The sequence below is a fragment of the Plodia interpunctella genome, chromosome 20 (genome assembly GCF_027563975.2).
Source record: "Plodia interpunctella isolate USDA-ARS_2022_Savannah chromosome 20, ilPloInte3.2, whole genome shotgun sequence".
In the NCBI taxonomy this organism is placed as follows: Eukaryota; Metazoa; Arthropoda; class Insecta; order Lepidoptera; family Pyralidae; genus Plodia; species Plodia interpunctella.
Genome location: NC_071313.1, coordinates 3,309,069 through 3,321,355, shown reverse-complemented (window position 1 = coordinate 3,321,355; position 12,287 = coordinate 3,309,069). Strand labels below are relative to the sequence as shown.

The 12,287-nt window shown below is 35.7% G+C and overlaps 1 protein-coding gene across 4 annotated transcripts in view; it reads left to right on the top strand.

Annotated features, from left to right (window-relative positions):
* lilli (lilliputian) overlaps positions 1-12,287 on the top strand; it is a 163,660-nt gene that overhangs the window by 135,121 nt on the left and 16,252 nt on the right. The window contains exon 1 of one of the 4 annotated variants that reach the window (XM_053760099.1): positions 6,358-6,631. The exons of the other annotated variants lie outside the window; for them this stretch is intronic. Coding sequence (XP_053616074.1) covers positions 6,526-6,631 — 106 coding nt within the window. The 5' untranslated portion in view covers positions 6,358-6,525. Of the gene's footprint in view, positions 1-6,357; positions 6,632-12,287 lie in introns of those variants that run through there. 4 annotated transcript variants of the gene reach the window in all.

Here is a 12,287-nt window from a genome sequence, read left to right as displayed (position 1 = left end):
GAAATATTACTAAGCTGCATTGAAATCACGAATGCGAAGTTCAGAATAGAAACAATCCTATATCAGAGCGCTTCTTTGTTCTGCTCAGTCTCCCAACTCCAATATGAAAGACGAATCGCCCACAAGAACGCCTGCCACCCTCCTGCCCGCATACCCTCACGCAAAAAGTACCAACTGCTCAAGCCACGAATCAATATACACTGTATTTTCATCCAATAAAAACCATTTTACAATAGTCGAAATCCATGTCTAATACACCAAACGCGCTAACATCTCAATAATACAACGCAAATTGAACTCTACCGGATTGTCATCAGGATTAATTTCGTTTGCGATGGCCCGTGTTGCGGAATATTCCCAAAGTTAATACCGGATGAAATAATGGCGCCTGAAAATCTGAAGGCGTCCCGCTTCCTGGTCGAGTGCAATTTTGTTTTCTTCTTTATCTATGTGGCTTCTTCGCTTTTTCGGTGGTGGTTTTTGGGTGCCTTAAACGGTTTTTAAAAACCCTTTTGACGCTAGACGGAATTTTTAACTCCATTCAAAGTTATGCATGACTCTGCACGAATACTCGCTTCAGTGGAATAAAAAGCGAAATGTTGTAGATTCGCATCTGCCACATGACACTGTGGTATTAAGTCATGTAAGAGTGATTTATAGCTTACGTGACTTACTGGACATTATCCAGCCCTAATTATGTTTTAAGTATTGTAACTGTAATTTATGCTAGTCCCTTATAATTTACACGTGCCCTATTTACCCAAGTTTGTAAGTCATCGTCTAAGTTTAATCTAGATCGATCACGCGCGTCTCCAAAATCCCTTTCTCACGGTTCAACCCTCCGACTGCCGGCTAAGCTGTTGTTATCGTTATAAATTATATCCTGAAGGTGGGGTACTAACTGAGTTTTGTCGACCTTGCGACCAGTTAAAGGGTACAAGGTATACTCTTTATGCTATCAGACGGAAAATGCAAAAGTTGCACGTAGCGTAGTCAATTAACATTTTCACTTGTCCGCGTTGCACCCATTATTGCAGGAAGCTCGCTAACCGACCGACTTCAGATGACCTCAATGCAAATAGTCCTTGATAGTTGCAGCAGTTATCTCGCTTTTGTAGGGTTGGTGCCAGGGTCACCGCCAACGCTGGCAAGTTAGATATGCATATGAATTAGCCCGCGCCGCTTAGGAGCGAGGTCGTTTAATTTCGTCGGGTGATATTAATTCTGGGGTAGTGATTCCCGCGCCATTCAAGCGAAACCAACCCCTCCATTGTGTACAAGCGTTGATGATAATGTGGACCTCTTTGTAGTTAAATTATTGTAATATTTACTGTTAAAAGCCGTAATTTGCAACCAAATTTTCGTGAAAATTAACTGATATGAATCAAAAGCTACGTTTTTGTAAAATACTTTTAAGTAGATCATATTGTGATCTTCTAATCAGATAGGTACTTTAAAACCTGGGATAATAATTTGCATTTGAATCATATTCTTGAACCATTCCTTAGAAATATCACTCATATGTAGATATAGTAATAGTTACATTTTAACTTGAAATGACGACACATACAAGCCAAGTGAATAGACTAGATAGAATTCGTGTAATTACGTTTTGTGGACTTCGCAGGTGTTTCCCGTTAGTAATACATTTCATTTCAAAATTAACGCCGGCGTCTTTCCTAAAAGAGGTTTATTCCCTAAAGCCTAGTTAATTTGCCACAAGTGCTTTATTTATATCTATTCACACTGTTGATAATTCAGCAGATTTAGTTATATGTTTAGCTGTTTGTATATTTCACCTGTTATTATGTGTGTGTTTGAAGTTACAAGCTATGAAGCGGTTTTTTTTGGGCTTCTTCGTCTTTTTAGAGCGTGTTATTTCGTTGTATGAAAAAATAATAATGTATGTCTTTTTCAGTGCCACATACTTTTATAATACTGGCGAATTCCAAAGTTGGAAAATTGTTAGAATCCGACCGGCTTTGGTTGTGTAAGTCGCATATTCTGGACCCGATACCTATTTATAAATTGGTTGGCATCGCAACGAGCTCCTCAACTATTTGGTTTCTTGTTACAGTAGATAACTTTATCATGTTTACTATAAGAGCATGTCGCACATTGTGTTAGGAAAATAGATCTACCTTATATTATTTATTTTTAGTTACATTTCAATATTCAATTTACATATTTATATTTCGGCGTAACGTCGTAGGTTTACTCTGCCAAAAAATCATTTTAAGACACAATTCATCTTGAAATTGCAAGTGTATGTAACAATTTTAACGTATATATTTTTAAAGATATATTTATTGAAAGTATCCGTACAGACGTATTCCTCATGGCACAGAGTCGCGGTCATTAAGTATAATAAAACACACACAACGACTCCTTGGCAATTGATGAGTAGTTTGCCATTGCTTTCTCCATTTCACACACTAGATAGATGATATATTATCAACTAGAGTGCAGGTTTCCTCACGATGTTTTCCTTCAGACAACGTAGGATTTTTTATTTCCGATTCAAACAGACAGCATATGACATGCTTGTAATTTTTATTATAATAATTGCCAACGCTTAGTATAGACTTCACCCTGACATAAACGAACATAGGTACATTCTCTTTATACATTGTTGTGTTTATGCAAACGTTTCGTTGAATACTAATAATTGTTAAACCGGTTGTTTGGATTTGATTTTAGTTGGAATCGTTATTGTTAACATACTTTTGTCACGGTTAAGGAACATTATCTGCTATAATAATTATATTAAAAATACTAAACATGGCAGTAAGCCTAGTATCAAAATCAAGATTTTAGATTTTATTTTTTGTCCATCCCAATTATCAGTTGGACTAAGTAATACTAGCAGAAGATATAATATTTTAAAATGTTTAAAGTAAGTATTTTGTAAAGTTCAAAATTACTTGTAAAATTAGCTGGTTTTAGTTGTTATTTAAAGTTAATATCTTGTTAGACATCGGTTGTATCACAACATAAACACAACTGTATCACAACATAAACGTTCTAAAAAATTGTACGGACTTCCATGTCACTCAAAATAATGAATTAATAAAGTAAATCATGTGTTTCTTGAATGGGTCTTGAATGGGAGCTGTGACGCTGCGAAGCCCGGAGTCAGTGTAAAAAAAATACCTTAACAGTTGCAATATTCGGCTGTGATTTTACAACCGGCCGTCTGCATGATGTCAACCCTCATTAAGAATGTTATATATAGTTGACAGCACATCAATCTACTCAAAAGCGTTACAGAAACACATAGTTCCATGCAGGGTAATATGGTGACTGTACCATTACTGATGTGTCGTCCTAAGTTGGCAACAGAATGGACGCGATGTGTTTCATCTAGCGCGCTCAAACTTCTTCATTAGAGTTGGGAAAAACTGTATGATGACTTCTCAAGACTTGGCCCTTTGGAGAAAACGCGGAGCAGAAATATTTCTTTCAAGATTTTCATTTACATATGAACATAATATGCAAAGAATTGGTGTAAAATTTCGCACATTACTTTTGAAATACTTAAAAATTTTTGGATGTAAAATTCTCTTCAAATTGTATACAAGCGCATGATATACTAATTGTCAACTGGGTAGATATGTTCTAACATTTTTATCTCTTTGTGTTACATAGATTATGTACTAGTTCCTTTGGAACATAATGCCTAAAAATTTTTCGGAAAGTGAATATCGATTATCAGCTACTTTAGCGACTGGTCCATTCTGTACGCAAGAAGCATGCTTGACACATCTCTTACTATCTTGCAATTTATTTACTGATTGCATCGTGAGAAACTCGGACTGTTTATTAACTCTGTTCGTAAAATATTTGTTCGGCCTCAATTGTTTTTATTGGCTTTGAGACAATTGTTACACAAATAGATTCTAGAAATGATTCAGCGGCTTGTGATTGCCATCAATATGTCATAATCGTCAACCGTAATCAAATTGATTTAGAAATTTTTCGTTACTAACTGGGACATTTTTTTCTAATTTGTTTAGATAATATCGCTTGTATTCATTACGTATTAGCGACCCGAACAGACTTCACACGTTCTAATAGGCTGTTTTGTGTGAATAAACTTTCGTTAATTAATTTTCTAAATAACATTGAAAATTGTATAAAAATCGGTTGCGTGGTTTAAAAGAAGAAAGCTTAGAAATTGACACATGATGACGGTGGCCACTTTGAATCCAAAAATCGTATACTATGTAGTGATTAAATATTCTTAGCTGTTGGATTTTAATGTTTCTTTTTTTCTTTAAATATTGATTTACAAACAATATATCAACAAATATCTTCTCATTTCTCATGTCTAAACTATTAATCACATAATAATCGTTACTTTGTATTTGCACTGCAACGTTTACGATTTGATACATTCTTGCATTTATTGTTTGCTGCGAGCTTTTGAAGCTTTGTAGGTAATTTGTTACGTTCTCAACACATATAGTTTATGTATTATTTTTATTTATTATCCCCAATACATGGAACGTAAGGCTATGTTTCATGTACAAGGCAAATAAAATAAACAAAAGGTTATCTCGCGTACGGTCTAGTGTTTGATATGTGCACACAAGGCGTTGATAAATTGAATTAAATCATCAAATTAATTATCTCAATTAATTGTCCATATCCTTCCTAATCTAACGGTCGGTGCATAACGCTGGTTGCAGTGCGTCGCGGTCAGTAGCCGCGGCCGCGTCGACGCGACGTGACGTGCAACGTGCATACGAGCGACCGTACCAAAATAAACAAACCACGTTTGTCTACGCATGTACCTTTGGAACGCCGACTTTGAAGTGACGCCTTATGTAGTGAATCTGACGTGTCGTATGCGGCTGTAGACGACGGTACGCGACTGTCCAATTAAATAGACGATTGTGTTCGTAGCTTTATTTTAACTATACGTGCTGTCGCCGGTGTCATTATAATGCGCTACTTAGATGTTGCAAATAGTCTTCACTTTCACAACTTTATGTTTTCCACGAACGCCTTGAAACCTCAAACGGTGCCACGTGCACTAAGAAAACAAACGTAGGATTCTCTTAGATCTGTATGCAATAGTGGTGTCGAGCAGCTTGGGCAGACGAAATCGATGAAACGCAAACATGTTGATGTGCGAATCGGACCCACCCCCATTCAACCCCTCAAGTAATAATGCCGGGCGTCCATGCACCCACTCACGTACTCACATCGCACGCAATGTATGCAAGGAGCTATTAACCACATAGAGATGGCATTGTAACATGGCATTACTTGTATTCTTTTACATATAAACAAAAAATAGAGAGAAATTTTAAATGGCACTGACAGATAATCTTTTTTTTTGGCTATATCTAAAATTGGAGCCATGGAGAATAGTCCCATTATCTGAGGCAACCTATTATTCTGTAATGCATTTAATTGTCTCCAATTAAAGTTCCTTTAAGCTTTGAAAGACCAAAAATATTAACGAAAAGGACATTACTCTTAAACGACCTGTTGACACCTCCACATTCACATGGGGGACTGAGCTGTGTATCTTGATTATTTAGTAACTAAGCATATTTGGCGGAAATAAGAGTAATTCTAATTTACGTACAAAAAAAAAGTTATTTATTCAGACAAATTACAAGATTTCATTTAATTTTTTTATGACATTTTGCTTTTGATATTTTTATCGACTATTAACTTGCTCAAACAAAATTAAGAATCACGTGCGTTTATTTTCTATAACGCAATCTCTATTTGGTTGTGAGCTCGTGGGGCGCATGCATGCAGTTGCTTCTATTCATCGTCGATTGGGCCATTCCACTTCCTAGAGTTTACGATTGAACATCACTGGTGCCGACTTTGAAGTTGTAAAAATACATTTTACTGTCGCGTCTTACTTGAGTAATTGTTTTATTCTTGAATCCTAGCACTGGTCTGTTCGTTAGTCATATGTTTATAGTTTCTTATCGTAGTAAAATGTTTACTTCGATTAAACTGTTCATTTTATAAGAACAAAAATATTTATTTATATATCCAGTGAAACATTTTCTCCTTCCACAATTTATATGATCACAAATATTAATCTTGTGACGTTTCGCCATTCAATTTAATTTATCAGTCGTAATATTAGACGCTTAACATAATAAACAAGGCGTTAATAGAAAACAATAAACATCAACAAAGACACAGACATTCATACGCCTGTTTACAGCTAGGAAATGAGAAAGTTAAATTGAGAATTACCCGACGTAATCGGGAAACGAGTTGCTCGACCAATCGGGCGATCGGTTGAATTGAGGGGAAGTTAGGGAGTCCTTTGTCGCCACCTGTCTTCATAATAGCTATCGGAAGACGTAACGCAGTCGCAAGGCGGCGCGGACGCATCTGTCTACTTGGCGCCAAAAAGTTTGAATTTAGAACACGTTTTCTAAATTCAAATAAAACTGTCAATTTTCTAGTGCGGAACTTGGATTACAGGGACATTGTGAGAGTATCGATTGTGCTGTGTTGTGATCAGTGATGTAATGTGCTACGATGTTGGGATTAATGACCACGGATTTCGGATACCAGAATCGATTGACGTTGCTGCAGCAACTGATCGAGTGTGGCGATGTGCTGCTCGGACACCAGTTGGTTTACGGTACGATATTTTTACTGATTTTAAGAGAAAATAATCATTATTTGTTTGCTATCAAGAACCTTGCCTGCCAATGGTTGTTTACATCTACATACATAATATGATAAATAATTTTAAGTTCCTTACATCCACAAGTTATTGATCGTTTTAGAAATCTTGGTAGAATATGAGAAATAAATGAGAATATTCTTTAAAGCCGTTTTCTAAGGCTAATTTATGTCACACTCAGATCAGCTCTGTCAGGTGAAGGAAAATATAGTGAGGAAACCGGCACTCTTGTTGATTAATCAGCAGCTAGGAGGCAAATGCAAAAACATAACCAAGAAAGTCGTGTTGTGTGTTACATTCCACATAATGGCTACGGCCATTAGGAATACGACTTCAGCGTATGGTATACGATGGATTTTTTCTTTCTTCCTATATAAAATAACATAAAACAATGATGTCACACATCTAGCATGAAACTTGGCAAAGTACACATTAATGTCGCGAAATGCACACGTAATGCCCTTAATGGCGTCTAATAAAAATAATTGCTCAGCCCTTAACACATCCTTCATAAGGTAAGGACTAGCACTTCCGTTTAATGCGAGGGGCGCAAGGCGCAAGGTGTACTCGTATCTCCAATTTATGTGATCACCTTTTGTTGTGGGTGTACACGGTGTCTATTAAATTATTCTTTAATCTTCTATTAGTAAGAGCGAGATAGAAGGACTACTGCTGAATTAAATGCATGTTAAAATCTACTACCTTAACTTCAAGAGTTAAGTAATATATAAGTACCAATGAGTTGAGGGGCAGCTATAAATGGCTGCCTATATCCAGCAGTGGACTGGTTATGACTGAGATGATGACAGAATAGATCTCAAAAACAAATGATAAGCCATCTACGTAAAATAATACCAATAGGCGGAAGACAAAATATAGTTAGCTAGCCACTGTCAAAGATTTTATTATTTAAAAATGTCTTTATTGTTCTATATAATGTATTATTTCTAAAAAAAATAGGTTTTAAACAACAGTATAATATTACTTAGTACTATATTTCAGTTTTAATTTATTTTTCAAGATATTTGTATCTCAATGATATTAATAACTATACAACATAACTATGTTGGCAGCCCTACTTATCCACCCTTTACTAATTGTTTAAGTTGGTAGCTTTTTCCAATATGATATCGTGGAATGCATTGCAAATGTAGCTGAATACCATACCACCATAATTTGTCCACGGTACAGTCTCAATCATACATTTCTGTGTTCTATAATGTCCAAAGGCGGCTGCATTTTTAATGTGTGAACCGTGGCGTTGTGGTGGTAATCGTACCTGGTATTTCTACATGGAAATAAAAAAAAAATGCGCCATAGCTGGATAACGATAGGCCCTGGATGTAAAAAATATCTGGGACCTACTTAGATAGATAAATGAACTCTTCATTGCACCATTTACTTAACAAGATTTTTCATACGAAATATTGAGTAGAAATAAAAGAGTTCGACAAAAAAATCGCTGTTCAGGGTCTAAGGGCCTCTGATCTTGGGGAACCCTGTGCACCGTCAAACCCTCTGGTAGCTACGCCACTCTGATGGAAAGCATGACGGCCGCCTTGTAATTTACCACATACTAGCGACCGGCACTTAGCAGTGTAGTGTCAGGTCTTTTTATAAATCAATCCATCTATAAGAATAAAATAAGATAATGATTTCATGTACACAATGTGTCAGTCATTATGTTGGAGATGTTATGTCTAAAATCATATGAGAATTCTTTGATTAAATTATAAACTGTAGATGTCTTGTTTTTGTCTTATATTGACTACCACAAGGGCCTCGTTATATATTTCTTTATCCTTACATACAGTCCTTTGCCGCGTCTGTCTGTCTGCTGTCTGTTGCTGTCAAATGCACTGATAGATAGTGTGAATATTGAGGAAGGTTTAGGTGTTTCATTTGTTGTGTTTTTACTCGTGCGAAGTCGGGATAGGCCGTTAGTATATAAAAATTAGATGATGATGATTAGTTACTTCCGAGTTGTTGCTCAAATAAATATAACAACTGCTTGAGACTCAAAAAACACCGTTGAGTCTCAAACAGTGTATATTTATCGTTACTAAAATTGTCTGTAGTATTTTCTGTCTATACTAATCCTTTCGGTCGCTTTCGGTCATTATCATATGTAGAGACTTCAGCTGAAGGTTATTCTATACAGACCGAACACGTGTTTCTAACAAAACGGCCAATACATCGGAAGATTCTTCGATTGACTGGCCGAGATGGTATCAGCTTATTTACGGCGGCATTGTGTTGCCATCTCGTAAATAATGCTAATTACCATCCGATGAAGGCGCAGACGCCTCGTTAAGTTAGATTTAATGCTCGTAATCGACCAGTCGTACGATTTCGTACATGATTTTGATTAGTTCTGCTAATTGCCTATAGTCAAGCAACACAAAAAGCATTTTAAGTAAAATCACTACGTACCATAAGTTACCATGCATGAGCCCCTATGGCACAGTAATAGCGGCAAATTTGCAATGTATTTGAATAGGTTGATGTATTGTTGACTGTATATAGCTGATGTTGTACAACACAAAACATACATAAAATTCATGATTTTTTGTTATCTATTTATGTCCCACTGCTGGGCATAAACCTCCCCTATTTCTTCCACACATCGTCCCTATCTTTGCTCTTACATAAGAATTATTCACGTCACTTATCCATTTATATACCAGTTTTAAACTTGTGATTGAAGTTGTTACATGTTGTATGATTATAAACATAGTAAGTAAACATTCATTGTATAAAAGACCTTCCAAGAAGTAATTACATCTCCGATGAGACGTATCCTAAACTTGCACGGTGTACTTGGAAATCGTCTTCCAGTAAAGTCTAAAAACTGACAAAGAATGAATTGTATAAAATGCGAAGATAAAACGTTTAAGTTGTCAAATTGAAAGAAAGAAGCCAACATTTTATACAAATCATAAACAAAATTGGACACTGCGACAAAGATCACGTTGTTTGCGCTGTGCCATTAACGAAATTTTAATGTAAACAGGAAAAAAAAACCTTTGTCTTCACCAACCCTTGCGCAATTTAATAGAACAACAATGACTTACTTCCCAATTTTTTTTTGTTTTTGAAACAAATAAGGCGGTGTCCAAAGGCATTCAGCAACTTAACAAGACAATGATAAATCTGCTTCGGCAAAGTAAAACGATATCTCTTTTATTTCCAAAATCACCATGGCGTAGACACATCTTTGATGCAGAATGTCGACACTTTTCGACTGCGTAAAAACATCCGTCCAATAATTACTGTTCGTCAAAATGGTGATTTTATAATTCCTAGCTTCAAAACGAAGAGAGTGATATTAAAAATGTTATTTTCAACCAAATCCGATTAGTTTTGGATAACGACCACAAGCGGGAACATCTATTTCTCATTTCAGTGGAATGTAACGATCGAATTACGTCCACAAAGAAATCGTGATAATTTGGTCTCGCTACGTGTACAAAAGGCCTATTGCTGTGTCATAGATTTAAGAAAATTAGAGATACCGTGAACTGAAAGTAGATAGAGTTATGGACATCATCCGTCGTCATGTCAGTCGGTTGGTGACTAAATTGTATTCTAACATTAATTACATATATCAAATTGCTTGTGTGTTCAAATACAGCACACACGTTTATTTGTCGATATTTTTCTCACAACAATGTTGTTTATTTTGATGTGTCAATGATCTGATTGTTACAAATGAGACTCAAATTATCTCTAAAAATATTCACATAGTGTACAATTTTTTAAGTCGACATTTAGGGGAGGTTTATATTCATTTAGTCTCGAAACGTTCAAGTTGCAAAATAACATATGGTTGCAAAAAGTTAAAATCTCCTATTGGGGCTAACGTGAACATTTTCCGAACGTAATCGACTCGTTATCGACAAAATTTGTATGGAAAAAGAACATACAGCGCCTCTATCGTAAGAAAACTCAACTGATAAGTAATTTTCCATATACATTTTGTCGGCGGTGACGACGCGATAACTTGATTGATTGTAATGTTCTATTCGAGCTAGCCGCAGTGCCGCATCTTGTATTTTGTTTCGATCTATGGGACTATGGTCGCATCTCCCGTCGTTGGCAATGCATGACGTCCGATTTGGTACGCCGCAACATCTTACCTAGTGCTTAATTCTGATAATCAACGCAGGCGTATCGAGCTTTCCACATCGTAGCTTTCGTAAGCCAGTAGTATGTAGCTTTTTGAGAAAAAGAAAACTAATTAAAGATTTGTCGTGAAAAAGTACCTGTGAAGGTTTAATTTCTCAATGATCCCTTTGACTCCTAACTTTTGACTAAGCTTCACGATCACTATTTATTTGTATCTGATATATCTGCAATCATCTATTCTGATAGAGGATAGACAGTACACAGATCTACAGATATATCAGATACAAATATTATTACTACTATTAATACTATTTGTACAAATAAATATTTTTTAGTTCAGATAATAACATAAGTACTGTTTAAAATATAATATAAATGTCAGCTTAAATTCAAATTCAAATTCAAAATTCTTTATTCAATTTAGGTTGATATACATAACTTATTGACGTCAAAAAAATTACTTAAACTAAGTCTACTGCCGGCTTCCAAAGCGCAGGTGAAGAAGAAGCGGCGCAACAAACTTCACCGCAGCCTTTTCTCCAAGGACGTCAATTAACAAATATAGGTCTTATACATATATAAAAAATTAGGAGGACGAATACATCATTATTAAAAATGTCCTACCAATATTATAAATAAACATAAACGTAAGTTAGGCGTAATAATAATTTAAATATTAAGCGTAAACAATATTTTTTAAAAGTAATACTAGCAGCGGAACGTCTCGGTTTCGCTCAGGTAAAAACATACACTTAAACCTTCCTCAGGAACCACATTATCTATTGGTGAAAACCGCATGAAAATCCGTGCGGTCGTTTTTGAGTTTATCGCGAATAGACAGGCAGAAACGGCAGAGAACTTTGTTTTATAAAATATAAGGACGATTTTCAAAAATAAACTTAATATTACCTCCTATTGTCCGGGACGTAACTGAAACATTTGAACCATTTTGATCGAGTGTCACCCGTCAGCTCCTCCATAAATTAGCCCTAAATAGAATTACAATAACAAGAGAAGTCGATAAGCCGTCGGTCGTAATTTCAATCGGGTCGTTAATAAAATTAACGAGGAACGTCCATACGCGCGTGTTGGCATGGGAACCTTCTACGATCGTGTTACGGCTGACGTGACGTTTAGTTCGTGAGCTTACAGCTCGATTGCCCATGTCAATTGACATCAGAGAGAAAACGATTTTTAATAATATGAATGAAAAATGATTATTTTATGTTGATCTACTATTTATATTAGTAAAATGTAGCACAAATATAAAAAAAAATGTAATGTACAAATCGTTCGATTCAGCTCATCACACGTCGCACAGACTTTGAGTGGAAATTATAATTGACTGAACTTCAAAATTTCCAAATCTTTTCAAAGCTATATGTGTTTGAAGAAACGTACATAAGTACAATAAGCACATACACAACGCTCTATACTAAACAGTTGTAAAATGAACGGTCTTTACCAACATCCTGATTGATAT